Source organism: Mandrillus leucophaeus, unplaced genomic scaffold, assembly GCF_000951045.1.
Source record: "Mandrillus leucophaeus isolate KB7577 unplaced genomic scaffold, Mleu.le_1.0 Scaffold122, whole genome shotgun sequence".
Classification (NCBI taxonomy): Eukaryota; Metazoa; Chordata; class Mammalia; order Primates; family Cercopithecidae; genus Mandrillus; species Mandrillus leucophaeus.
The window spans coordinates 3426641-3441723 of record NW_012100543.1 but is presented as its reverse complement, the minus strand read 5'-3'; the positions used below and the strand labels follow the sequence as shown (position 1 = coordinate 3441723).

The window sequence follows — 15083 nt, the reverse complement described above, 5'->3', positions numbered from 1 at the left end:
AAAGTTCTCACTGAGTGCATATTATGCATCAGGAATTCTCCTACATAATTTAGGGAAGTGCTCCTTATACTTCATAATTACAATATCTTTAATTGTTATTGGCATACTTTGTATACCATGGAGAAAATAAGTGTTTAATCCCAAGTGGTCTGAAACAAACAAATTTATTTCAAGTCCTGATTTATTATATTGAAAATAATAAATGTAACACATGGTATGTACAGTTTGTTTGAGTATACAAGTATTTCCCTTCCCCAACAATAACACTGATATTCCAAGAAAGTGTGCTTTAGTATTTTTGTGGTTTATAGTAGCTCCTTAAACACCACTACATAACCCAGGTTTAAAAGGATAATGTGGGAAATAAAAATAAATATACTCATCCTTAATTTTTGAGTTTTCATTTAACGAAACACATAACTATAGACCTAACTTAAAATACGCATTCTTCAAAAATGTGAAGTAAAAAGGTGAGTATAATATAATGAATTTGACTTTAATCATTAGTACAATCCTACCTCAAAAGGACAAGCTACAAAGTTGATGAAAATTCAACAGGTTATATAAAACTAACAAAAGAACAATATATGGAATTACATAAAATTGGTGGGACTTAATACACTGGATAAACAGCTATAACATAAGCCTTAAAATTTTGAGGTCTCTGATTATCACACAGAAAGTTGGATCTTCAGGAATCTGAAGAAGAAAGTATAAGAACAAAATATAACAGATTTAAAAACAAATTGAAATAAGTCATGGCTGGCATCAGTGATTTAAAGTGCAAGCAAATCTGCACAGCTGCCAAGCCTGGTGAGTAAGGATGTCACAGCTGCTACCAACCTACCAGTTGCTTAAGGAATGTTAACATTTTACTAGAGTTATAATTACTATGATTTGTAGATTACGGTATATAATTATAAATGTATACTATGTTTAATAACAGTTTGAAGCTTGTGCTTATTATCCCAGAAGAAATACTGCACTTTTTAAACTACTTAAACTACCATACCTTATTGTGGAACCCATTAGTCATATTATCAGAGGATAAGTATGTAAGATACCGCCCTGTTCTCCAGCTTATAATCTAATAGAGAAAGTAAGACATGTACGTACTCATTATTACAAAATAAAAAAGTAACAGCTAATTAATACCCGGAATATAAACACTACATTGCATATACTTCAGAGTGCTATAAAAATAGTAGTAGTTTTATATAAATATACAGATGCATAGTTTTACAATATCATTTACTGTAATTACTATAGGAATTTGGCTGATCCCAAAAAGATTTACATTAACTCTTTACAAACCTCTTCCCCTTGATGTATCTGCTCCTTTGTTCTTTCTTTTGTTTCCATAATGTATGAATAATCTTCCTTCATCTGTTCAAGTTGCGTTGCTTTCATGAAGAACTATTACCAACAACAAAAAAACGCAATTAGGAGTTTGTAAACTTCCACAGAACTGTTAAAAAGAAAAAGAAAAATTTGGTCTCTGAAAACTTTTAGATCAATGATCTAAAAAGACATTAAAAACATAAGCAATCACACAAACACAAAAGAATACATTTCAGATTCAAATTTACTGAACCATGCTCACATCCACATGTTCATTTGCAAAAGCTCCTAAAACTCCATGAAAGAAAACACTGTGGGGTGTGATAATAAGCTCATTTTCACTATTGCCATTATTTAAGCAAAAACAGCTGAAAAGACTGGCATCCTTGGTCTTAGTAATATCTTAAATTTTTAGAATAAGAAATACCAAAACTCACTCAAAAGACTACACAGAATATTTAGCAGTATAGTCAAGTATATTGTTAGCTTTTAAAGTTTTTAATAGTTTAAGATTTACAGGCACACTGGCTCATACCTGCAATCCCAGCACTTTGGGAGGCCAAAGCGGGTGATCACTTGAGGCCAGGATTTCGAGATCAGCCCGGCCAAACAGGTGAAACCCCGTCTCTACTAAAAATACAAAAATTAGCCAGACATGGTGTCACATGCCTGTAACCCCAGCTCCTTGGGAGGCTAAGGCACGAAAATCACTTAAACCTGAGGGGTGGAGGTTGCAGGGAGCCGAGATTGCACCACTGCACTCTATCTAGTTATTTTTAAGAAAATAACTCTATTTTCTTAAAAAGAAAAAAAAAAAAAAAGATTTACAAGTTATTATGTATGTAGGAGCAACTGTTACCCTGTATTTCCTTAAAGATTAAGAATTAAAAGCCAAAAAGTAAAAACAGAGATTTAAAAAAATTATACCCCCATCTTACTTAACAATTTCCTAATCTAGGAAATTGAATTACTTTAAACAGATGGCTTTAAGGAAAACAAAAAAAACTCAGACTCCATTATGTGAGCAAGAATACTGTTTACAATATGCCTAAAGGTACTCTTTTTAAATGGGTTTATATTACCTTGGTGCCACTTACTTTGTATTTGTCTCCTTCATTTTTAGACTGTAAGAACTGCTTGCTCATTTCTTGTGTTAAAACAGAAACTGGATTATCCACCTCAAACAAACAAAAAGTCATTTTTGAATATTTTACTTTAATGCTTTAAAGATAGGTAAAAACTGAAACACACATTACAAGTGACCTATGGTGCCATCAGGAAGGCCAAGTAATAGCCAAAGGTTATAACATTAGGATAAAAATACTAAAAAAAAAAAAATTAGAAATCTATAATGCAGGAAAAATAATTTAAAATTTCATTATACCAACATACATGGTATAGTTAAAATTCAATATTCTACCAGTACATGAGGGCACAAGCACAAGAACCCTGTGAAAAAGTGTTTTTATTAAAAAGTTTTTCACTTCTTACCTGCTGTATAGAATATCACCCTCATGCCAATGGTTAATCATGGGCTAGCAGAATGGGAAGAGTCCTACCATGGTAAGGAGTCAGCCACCTTGGGTTCTTGTTTGAGTTCTGTTGCTAACTTCCTATGTAGCCTTGGACAAGTCAGTTACTCCAGTTAAACACAGTTCAATTCAGTTATTTCTAATCAGAATCATGATAACAAGTGTTGTTTATTTTTCTTATAGAAGTTCTTCATATTATTCCTTCATGAGGATATTGTAAAACAAATGAAAATAATGAAGTCTTTCTCTCTTTTGGAAACTAGTCATTGCTTGAATGAAACTACCTTTGGCTAACGTGACGGTTATTACTGAGTGTCAACTTGATTGGATTGAAGGATGCAAAGTATTGATTCTGGGTGTGTCCCCAAGGGTATTGCCAAAGGAGATTAACATTTGAGTCACTGGCCAAGAAAGGCAGACCCATCCTTAATCTGGGTGGGCACCATCTAATCAGCTGCCAGGGCGGTTGGAATACAAAGCAGGCGGAAAAACTTGAAAAGACTAGACTGGCCTAGCCTCCCAACCTACATCTTTCCCTAAAACTGGATGCTTCCTGCTCTCAAACATTGGACTCCAAGTTCTTCAGTTTTGGGATGTGGATTGGCTTTCCTTGCTCCTCAGCTCGCAGACAGCCTATTGTGGGACCCTGTGATCATGTGAGTTAATACTTAAAACCATATATATCTCCTATTCATTCTGTCCCTGTAGAGAACCCTAATACACCTAACAAGTTAAGATATCAAAATAAATTGGAAAAGTATAGAAAAAATACAACTTTTTTCAAAAAGATTCAGGGTCATTACTCAATTACTAACAAATAAGTTTACATGTTAAATGTTAGTCAATTACTAACAAATCAGTTTACATGTTAAAAATAATCCTAAGGTTATCGTATAAATGAAAAAAACTTTAAACCCTTCATGTTTACTGTCTATGAAATAAATATTGTATAATTTGTTGGTATACCAATGGTTAAAACATTTCTCTTAAGTAAAATGTTGGGCCTCTCTTCTAAGATAATAAAAAACATTTATGTAGTTATAAACAAAACTTTACACGTGACATGTTTCTTATTATACAGACCTGACACCATCTGCCACATATTTTTTCACAAAGCACCCCAGCTCATCATTTCATACTGCATCTGACCGCTTAATAGACCTAATGCAGTAGTAGCTCTAATAACAAACATCTTAACGTCAACTTTCAATTAAAAGCTTCACCAAAGTTTATATTCATTTCTCTACACCTTTTTCACTGTTTTTGAAATGGAGTTCCTACTTCTTATACTACTCTTGGGATTATTTAAGAATCTTGGCCAGGCACAGTGGTTCATACCTATAATCTCAGCACTTTGGGAGGCTGAGGCAGGTGGATTGCTTGAGCCCAGGAGTTCAAGACCAGCCTAGGCAACATGGTGAAACCCCGTCTCTACAAAAAGTACAAAAATTAGCCGGGTGTAGTGGTACCCGCCTGTAGTACCAGCTCTCAGGAGGCTGAGGTGGAGGATCACTTGAGCCTGAGAGGTGGAGGTTGCAGGGAGTCATGATCATGCTACTGCATTCTAGCCTGGGCGACAGAGTGAGACCCTGTCCCAAGGCTCATGCCAGCACTTTGGGAGGCCAGAGCCAAGGTGTGAGGATCGCTTGAGGCCAGGAGTTCAAGACTAGCCTGGGCAACATGGCAAAACCCAGTCTCTAAAATCAAACCAAAAAAAAGCATGTTGTAGCTCTATCTGTCAGAACCCTGAAAAAAGCAAAAAGCAAAAACAGGTAAACTTCAGAAAGAGGATAAGAAACGGAGGCACAGAAGACAAATATGATCAGGTACTTAAAGACATTAAATACCCTCTTCCCTCCTGGTTATTCTAGACCAACACTGTCTAAGAAAAATATAATGCAAGTCACCCACAATTTTTTTTTTTTTTTTTTTGAGACAGGGTCTCACTCTGTCACCCAGGCTGGAGTGCAGTGGCGTGACCTCGGCTCACTGCAACCTCCGCCTCCTGGGTTCAAACAATTCTCCCATGTCAGCCTCTCGAGTAGCTGGGACTAAAGGCATGTGCCACCATGCCTGCCTAATTTTTGTGTTTTTTGGTAGAGATAGTGTTTCACCATGTTGACCAGCCTGGTCTCGAACTCCCGACCTCAGGTGATCCATCGGTCTCAGCCTCCCAAAGTGTGGGAATAACAGACGTGAGCCACTGCACCCAGCCCACACATACAATTTTAAATGTTCTAGTAGCCACATTAAAAATATAGAGAAATAGGTGAAATTTAATAACATATTTTTAATCCAATATAACCAAAATATTATCATTGTAACATGTAATCAATATAAAAAACTAAGTTATTCCTTTATATTAAGTTTTCAAAATCTGGTGTGTATTTCACATTACTGCATATCTCAATTTGAGCTACCCACTCTTCAAGTGCTCCACATCTACCTGTGGCATGGCTCTAGATCTTCTGCATTTTAATCAATGAAACTGAATCTTTTGTTACTCATTAAGTAAACCACGGAAGAAAAAGGACCAGGAATCTTTAAGTATTTCAACAGAGAATAACATGTTTTACATTCCCCAAGGAAGTGAGAGCTTAGAGAAATATGCTTTTTTTCAATTTTCCTCATAATGAAAACTTTCTAATAAATACAGCTGTCCACAGAAGGAAGCAGCCTTGGACAGAGGTGATTTCCCCATTATCCTTTCAAGAACCTGCGCAGGAAAACCTGGTGGAGATTCTACACAGGGTAAATACACAGTATTTATACAGTATACTGAATGCCCTTCAGATTTTCCCAACACCTATGATTCCATAAACTCTAACTCTTGGTTTTCCTGATTCTAATACATTGTCCTGCATTCTAGTCTGAAATTCATTTGCTGTACCTGCTTTTCTCTAGATTTTAAGAATTATTTTTCCTAAACTTGTACTGTCTGATATGCAGCAGGCCCATTTGCCATGTGTGGCTTATTCTACTTAAAAAAATACAATTAAAACTTCAATTTCTTAGTCACAATTTCAAGTAGTCAAGAACCACATGTGGCTAATGGTTACCCCACTGAACAGCATAAATACAGGACATTTCCACCACCACAGGAAGTTCTGTACCCTTTGTTCTAAACCAAAGTGGAAAAGAGACCCAGACTCCTAATTGTTCTTTTTCTTTGATCGCGAATCTTGGAGTTCTTAATTCTGTAACGAGGCAGTATTGCACAATGGATAGAGCAGTAGAATGAAACAGGGATGCCTGGATCCCAAATCCAGGTTCTACCAGTAACCACGTCTAGACAGCCTTAAATATAAATTTATTTTTGGTAGCTCCCAGTTTCTCATCTACAAAACAAACAGCCTGGATTAGGTGTCTTCTAAAGGTAATTCTAGTGTAAATGTTTACAGAACCACATGTACCCTATTATCAATTAATTTAGCCAAAGTATCTTAGCAGAAAGGACTCAAGCCTTGTCCCCTACAAGTGTGATCAGTAGCTCCGAAATAGAGAAATGCTTTATCTTTCTAGAATAAATTTTCTTTAAGAATTTAGTAACTTTAGAAGCTAAACACTCATCCAGGAAAAAAAGAGAAGAGTTTGGCAACTGAGTTTAGGGAACAATGATGCTATTTTGACTAGGACAGCAAAAAGCAAAGAAACCTGACATCCTTATTAAGATAAATTTTAGCCTAGAGTAGTATAGACTAAATGTTCTTGACTGCTCTATCAAATTAGAGGTGTTATATTATGTATTGACAATCCTGTGTTGAATTAATAATTTTTTTTTTTTTTTTTGAGATGGAGTTTCACTCTTGTTGCCCAGGCTGGAGTGCAGTGGCACAATCTTGGCTCATTGCAATCTCCACCTCCTGGGTTCAAATGATTCTCCCGCCTCAGCCTCCCTAGTAGCTGGGATTACAGGTGCCCGCCACCACGCCCAGCTAATTTTTTTTTTTCTGTATTTTTATTAGGGAAGGGGTTTCAGCATGTTGGCCAGGCTGGTCTTGAACTCCTGACCTCAGGTGATCCACCTACCTCAGTCTCCCAAAGTGTGGGATTCCAGGTGTGAGCCATTGCACCCAGCCAAATTAGTAAATTTTAAACAACTTCACTGATAATAGTTACACATATGCTTCCTGTGGTCAACTTACTCATATGAGGCCATTTAAATTTTTTTCTACACAAGTGAAATCACACTAAAAAATGACAAGCTGTATGAATTAATCTGAAACACAAATTCAGCAATTACCTGGATGTTAAAATGATCAAGAATTGCAATCAGCTCTTCTTTCTTAGTGGAAACCACAGAGCCTAGTTATGAGAAACATATGAAATAACCAAACTGTTTCTAGGGCATAACACAGAAAAAATGTATAGTTACTTACAAAATATAAATATTAATTAGCTTTCATTGCATCATCAAGAAAGGTACCATTGAATATGCATAAACATGAATGAACACGGCACAAGTACAGAGGAAGAAAAAGTACCCACATGCAATAATGGTGCTTATCTTGTTCCCATAACTAAACATATTTTGCTCCTCATCCATCACTCTTCAAAAACTAAATGCTCACCTCTTCTTTTATGTCATTTTGCACTTTTGCTAATCATTTATAAAAACCCTGGTGTGACAGGAAGTCTGTAGGTGAAAACAAAATGGCACAACCTGTTTCAAATAATCCCCAGTTCTGCTAATCATGCTTTTGGTGCCATAATATCCTGGGGTAAAACAATCATGTGTAATACACACACACTTACAACCAATCATGTTACAAGGAAGACAGTTCAATCAATACCAACAGTCATCTAATTCTTTCTAATTGGGTATTTCCTAATATTTTACAATAAATGAAAAGAGAATCAAAACAAACCTGTTGCACTTTTAAGTTTATAAGATCGACTTCCATCTATGCTGATGTGTTGCTGTATAAGTATAGAGTTACCATACACACTGGCTTTAAAGGCATCATCTCCTCTGTTCCTCAATGTTATTGAGATATCTGCAGAGCTGAAACAATGAGGTTAAGCTAAATTACATGAAGATACAGTGTAATTACAATAGTAGGTTGCCACAATTTTCAAAATTTTCAAAACCACCGAATAATTTGGCCAATTCATTTGCAAATTAGCTTTACATCAATAGCTGACACTGATTGTTCACTATAGCATAACGTTAACGATACTGTGCCTAACGAAAAAATAAAGTTGAGAATAAGTGATGCTTCATAAAAAATAATTGACTGACTATTCTATCCATATAGCACATTTGACAAAAACCATTAAGTTTCGGTTGTTTTAAGACATGTAGATGTTATACATTTTCCTGTAAAAATCACGTAATCAACATTATACTGCCTGACTACTATAAGTTATATAAAGCATCATGCTTGACAGTAGGCCTTTAAAGAATGATGAAGTAAAAATTATGGTAAAGTAGTAACATTTTCAAAGAGGATTAGAATTAAGAAAGGTAATTTTAATTTTTCAAGTACTTGGCAATAAAACATAAAACCATTTGATATCAAGAAATGTAACTAGGCTGGGCACAGTGGCTCATACCTGTAATCCCATCACTCTGGGAGGCCAAGGTGGGTGGATCACTTGAGGTCAGGAGTTTGAGACCAGCCTAGCCAACATGGCAAAACCCTATCTCTACAAAAAATACAAAAATTAGCCAGGCACGGTAGTGCATGCCTGTATTCCCAGCTACTCGGGAGTCTGATGTAGGAGAATCGCTTGAGCCTGGGAGGCAGAAGTTGCAGTGAGCTGAGATCGTACCATTGCACTCCAGCCTGGGCGACAGAGAGACTCTATCTCAAAAAAAAGAAACTAAAGCCCAAAATTTCTTTACTGGCATTAAAAATAATGAGTATAAATCTGCCTAACCAATAGGCTCTATTATAGTTTTTAAAGTTTTAAAGATGTTTTAGGGACTTACAGCCATGCATATTTTAAGATCTATAGGGGTAAAAAAAAAAAAATCTTTATCTGTGTACTCCAACTTGTGTTAAAATAAGACTTGGTAGAAAAACAAAGATGCTGATAAAGGACATTAATAAAGATAATTTATTTCCTTATACATAATTTCCTTACACATAAAAGCAGATATTTTACCTGGTACATATAAGCATCTGTCAAAATGCTAAAGTCCTTTAATATAAAAGTGTTTTAATTGGTAATTAAATGAAACCTTTAACAGAACAAACTTGTTTTTGTGAATTTGTAATCATACTCGAAAACTGTTCCCATTTGTGGGAAATGCAGGAAGAGATATTCCAGATGAGCTTCATTGTGAACTACTGCTAAGACAGCAGACACACTGAAGTGTTTGTTCTGTTGCTCACCCATCCTTTTCTGTACAAGTACCCTAGCAGAAAGGGCTTAGCAACAATATAATTTTCCACCCTATCCTTTTGGGATTGAGCTAAATATAGACATTTTTACCAACTGAGCAATCAGATTTTCTTCTTTAAAAAATCAAACTAAGAAAATCTGGTTAAAAAAATTTCAAAAGTCTGTAGTTTAGTTGATATTGTACCAATGTTAACTGTATAGCTTTGATAAATGCATCTTAGTTACGTAAGATATCTACATTAAGGAAAACTGGGTGAAGGCTATACAGAAAATTGTATCATCTTTGCAACATTTCTGTAAATCTACAATTATTTCAAAACAAAAAGGTTTTAAAAAATTCAAATTAAGACATGATCAACTCGAGAGATGGTGAATTCTGGGAGCCACAAAGTTATGGAGCCTCTAGATCTAGAGAAACCAATTTGGGGCATTATACTCTGATAAGAAAATAGAAAAGTCTGAATAGAACAGATAAGCTCTTCGGAAACCACCTAGGCAGACTAATAAAAAGACATACATACTCACAGATACTGGCAGTGAACCAGAGGCACAGAAAACATAAGATCACTTCCTTACACACATACACACACAGACTAGGACAGTAAGACTTATAAATGCCTGCATATGCGAAGACACACAGTAACAAAGATTAGCAAAAGAATAAGAAAGTACACACACTTGAGACAGTGATAGAGAAAAACACACTCACTTACCTGTACACTTTTCGTAAGGAGAGACAGGAAAGAGCAGAGCATAGTGCACACACACAGAAGCATAGCCAATTAAGTTAGGATTGTGAGGGAGGTGCAGAGAGGACAGATGCAGAACAAACCAAAGGGAGGGAGAGGGAGACAGAGGCCCAGAGACAAGACACACAGAGACAGCTAGAGATGCAACTACTTGGTTCTTACAGGGTCTCAGTCTGGTCCCTCAAGAGACCCTGCAGTATTTCCTCTTTGCAGTTTCATGGATATATATCCTTGCATCTTTATGGTAAATATCTTTTCCTAGAGCTACCTTGAATAAGTTGGTGTGGTTTTTCTATAAAAACAAAATTACCCAATTAAGACAGATATGCTTCAGAAAAATTACAATTAATGGGATTATTTAAAAGCTCCCTAAGTTGATTCTAATGAACAGTTAAGGTTGAGAACCACTAAAGTATGAGGGGAAGGCTGGCTGGCCTCTGATAATGTAGCTAACAAATATTTTATTTCATTAGCTGGTATGATTACCTGCATTAAGTTACTGTACCTCATGAAAACATTTCTTAAATGACTACATATATGTGCTCTCTGAATTATCAAACACCTCTCTTGATTACCAAATTTATTATCTTCTTCCTTTATTTATCTTCATTCCTAGCTACTCCTTGTATTTGAGCTATCTTTAGTATAGTGAGAACTTCAGACGCACTGATATCCTACTGCTATATAAGTTTTCTTTTCTTTTTCTTTTTTTTGAGACAGAGTCTTGCTCTGTCGCCCAGGCTGGAGTGCAGTGGCATGATCTCAGCTCACTGCAATCTCCGCCTCCCAGGTTCAAGTGATTCTCCTGCCTCAGCCTCCCAAATAGCTGAGATTACAGGCACCCACCACCATGTCCAGCTAATTTTTCTATTTTTAGTAGAGACAGGGTTTTGCCATGTTGGCCAGGCTGGTCTTGAACTCCTGACCTCAAGTGATCTGCCCACCTTGGCCTCGAAAGTGCCAGGATTACAAGCATGAGCCACCGCGCCTGGCCTGCTATACGAATCTAATAAATACAAGAGAGCAAAATTCTTCTAAAAAGTAACACTTATAAAAAAGCCTCATAATTACTGCTAAACAAACAAAAAAACCCACTTCTGCTGGAAGACAGAGACAACGAAGCTGGGCACTAGCTCTGCAGTCTTCCCCTTTACACTGATATGGTCTGTGCTGATGCTTAATTTGGGTCAAACAGCCATAGAGCCCAATGCCTGTAAATACAGGAGAGCCTTAACTGAAAAGAGAGACTATCTATGAGATTTTTTTCAGAATGACAACACAAACAAGCAGTACCACAGTAAGAATTTAGCTTCTTTCTCAACTCAGGAAGAATCTATCTACGTGGAAGTAACTGGCAGCTGTGCACATGGATGAGAACAAGGAAAAAGAAAAGTCATACAAAAAGATGATACAACTGCTCCTTCTCTGCGTCACCAGCTCATCTGTAACAAGTTCTGTCTCCTTGACTAAATAAATCAGGAACATAAAACAGGAGAATGAGTTTTTGTCCCTCTATAACCCTTGTGCCACAGTTGATGTCAAAAATTAGACTACTGCAAAGACCCCAAGGCTACCAGGGTTGGTATTATGAAGGCCAAGGGAGGAAACGGTAAACTGTATATGTTTAAAGAGAATCTAAATAGCAAAGGGCATGAGGCCTTGGGTCACTGAGAAAGGTTTTCATGTGAAGAGATACATTAGGAGGATTCATTCAGCCCCTGTGTCACTGCAAAGGCTTGGTGGGTAATTAGAAGGATGAGTCCCAGGCAATGTCTCAAGGTGCAGTTCTCTGGCTTCTCCTAACAGTATTATGCAAGCATCTCCAAGGAGAGTTGAAATTTCCCAAGAAAGGCGGCCCAGAGCACAGGTGTCACAAATGGTGAGTGTAATGTTAGAGATGGGGGAAGGGAGGGACAGACTCCTTAGAAGAACTACCTCAAACTTGTGCTGGACTACACTGACAACCATTCTTCAGGTAAAGTGAGACTCCTGCATAGACTTTAGATGTGCAATAGAGTAAGAACAGAACCAAAAACCTCAACGAGCTGATTCTGCAAAAAACTGATGACAGAATCAGGGACTATAAAACCAAGGGAAATTTTATAAATACTAAATGTTTTCAATGAGGGAGGGGATAGATAAGAACAATACAGATATGGAAAAACTCTGCTTTTAGTTACTTTTTTAGACAGAAGACTGAGCTAAGGTTAGAGTTTTTAGCTGTCACTAACTGTGTTTTAAAATATATTTCCCCCAATTTTGTACTGGAAAAGCAAAAATAAAATATATACATTACTATTTCACTCTACAGGCAGCCATGTCCTTAAAAGTCGGTGATTTGTTTAAGCTAGTCTTTTTTTATTAAATAGTGTTCAGAGGACAGGTCTCAGAGAGAAGTTTCTACCCTGGTCTAAGCACTTTTCAAATAGAAAAAAAGAAAAGTATTTAACTGAGAAAACATTTAACAGTGCATAAAAAATAATTTATTCCTAAAGACTGTATCTGAAAATTCAATGTGCTATTTGGCCAAGTAGACTGGGTGATTGTTTGGACAGCTAAGAAATGGATAGTTAAGTATTATGAACTGTGGCTGGGTGTGGTGGCTCACACCTGTAATTCCAACACTTTGGGAGGCTGAAGCAGGTAGATCACTTGAGCCCAGGGGTTTGAGACCAGCCTGGCCAACATCACAAGACCCCTTCTCTACTAAAAAAAAAAAAAAAACCCTTCTCTACTAAAAAAAAAAAAAAAAAAAAAATTAGCCAGGCATGATGGCATGGCTGTAGTCTCAGCTACTTGGGAGGGCGAGGCATCAGAATCACTTGAACCCAGGAGGTGGAGGTTGTAGTGAGCCAAGACTGCGCTACTGCACTGCAGCCTGGGAGACAGAGTGAGACTCTCTCTCAAAAAAAAAGAATTTCTCATGGATTCTAACGACAAGTAAATAATAATAATTACAAAAAATTTTTTTTAATATAATGAACTGAACTAAGAGTTGATACTACTAACTTAAAGGTGTCAAAATAACTAATTTTTTGTTACAAACGTCATTTTGGTTTGTGGTAAAAGGAAGACTTTGCTGGACTGGGGCCCCATGAAGTGGAGACAGAAACTATGCTGGAGAATTGTTATCAAATAGTTTTTTCCCAGGGCCATAGAGCATGGGAAATAATCTTCTGTGTATCTTTTCTCTTTTTTTTTTAGTCAATTTGGAATCTTGGCTTAAGGTTAAGATTCCTAAGGCTTCTGAGGAATATATAAGAAATCTGCAGGTCTAATTCACATCCTATCCTTGTTCTATTTTTTAGTAATAAAATAGAAGAGAAATGGATATAACACTGAGCAGGAGGAAAAGTCTACTGAATGAGAAAAAAGATATTAGTATTAATTATGAAAGTTTCAAAAGTTCTCAGCACTGGGCATGAGAAGGAGGAATGGGAGTAGCCTCATGCTAGAAGATGTATGACAGCATTTGGGGCACTTTGTTGTTATGAAAAACAAAGATCCCTTCAGAGGTTATCTGGGGCAGTACGGAAAAGAATGAAGAGATAAGCCTGAAGGCAGAACAGCTAGTGGGCAAAAAGCAGTGAGTCCATGATGATGCAAACTGGACAATTCATATATAGCTATGTGATGGCAACTTATGACAAAAAGAAATATAAACGTAAAGCCAAAAACAGTAGTGATATAACTATTCACTAAGGGTCTGGGATAGACCACAAACAGATCTGTCACTGTGGTCCTCAAATTAAACTCACTGGCAGCCCACTTGGGTAAAGGGTATAAAATCAGAGTCAAAAAGTAGAATTCTTATTTTGGGACTTCTTAGAGAGCTAAAGACAGTTTTGTGCAGGGACACTTTGGCTGGTCACTGATTTTGCTCTCCCTACTATCGTATCAATGTGGACTCACCGATGCTGGGTTTGGGTCAAGAGTCAGGAATTAGCAAGGTTTATAAACACTTGTTAAACAGGATACATAGATTTATCACAGCCATTTCTTTCAGCAAGTAACAGAAGCAAGATGGCCAGGCACATGGCAGTAAGTTACAAAAGCTATCTGTCTTGAGAGGATAACAGGCAACAGTGCGCCATGCCGGCAACAAGGGGTAAAAGAAAGGAATGAAAAAATAGGACACCTCTGCTCCTATTCTGGGAAGGCACTTCATTTCCAGTCATGTCTATGTGAACTGGGAATCTAAAGTAACTATTTTCTTACTAAAGAATTGAAAATAGATGGTAGAAAGCAAACACTTACTTCTGTCCATCCTTCACAAAACCTTTTAAAGAGGATCCTCTATTAGTAGCAACTGCTCTTCCACCAAGACCAACTATGAGAGCTGTGAGTACTGCACTCTTCCCACCTAAAGAAACAGACGTTGAAGAAATCACATTCATTAAAAGAAAAAGGAAAAAGCTGACTCCTACCATGTCATGCAAAAAGATTTATGAATGAGACTCACTTTAAAATAAAATGTTAAAATTCAACTATAATTTTCTTCCCATGCAAAGCAACAATTTAAAAAAAAAAAGTTACATATGTAATGAAAAATTGAGCTGCCGCTATTAGCAAAAAAATAGTACATTTCAGGAATCAAATTTTTGCCACTAAAAGGAAAATGGTAAAAATTGTTTTGACACCTTTCCAACCTAAAACTTTCATTGTACCACCTTGGCCTATCAACCTAATAAATGAATGTATCCCTCTATTTACACGTATATTATTAATCCATCTAATTTTTATGACATTTTATTGGCACACTCATTGCTCACTGTAACCTCAAACTCCTGGGCTCAAGTTATCCTCCTGCCTCAGCCTCCTCAGTAGCTGGGATTACAGGCACACATTACTACGCCCAGCTAATTTTTTTTTTTTTGTAGAGACACACTGTTGGTATGTTGCCCAGGGTGGTCTCAAACTCCTGGTTCTCAAGCAATCCTCCTGCCTCAGCCTCTCAAAGTGCTGTGATTATAGATGTGAGCCACTGGGCCCAGCCAGAAACTACTGTTAACATCCCTCAAAAGTAAGCTCCATGTGGACAGGATTGTTGTCTCTTTCATTCAATACTGTATCCCTAACATTAGCACATAATAAGTACTTGCATTATTTG

General features: G+C 36.8%; 1 protein-coding gene across 1 annotated transcript in view; it reads right to left on the bottom strand.

The window, feature by feature from the left end:
• Nucleotides 1-15083, bottom strand: part of SMC6 (structural maintenance of chromosomes 6) — a 120332-nt gene that overhangs the window by 90254 nt on the left and 14995 nt on the right. The window contains exons 4-8 of the mRNA XM_011971451.1: nucleotides 14231-14336; nucleotides 7742-7878; nucleotides 7117-7178; nucleotides 2439-2519; nucleotides 1315-1416 (exon numbers count right to left, since the gene is read on the bottom strand). Coding sequence (XP_011826841.1) covers nucleotides 1315-1416; nucleotides 2439-2519; nucleotides 7117-7178; nucleotides 7742-7878; nucleotides 14231-14336 — 488 coding nt within the window. The remainder of the gene's footprint in view (nucleotides 1-1314; nucleotides 1417-2438; nucleotides 2520-7116; nucleotides 7179-7741; nucleotides 7879-14230; nucleotides 14337-15083) is intronic.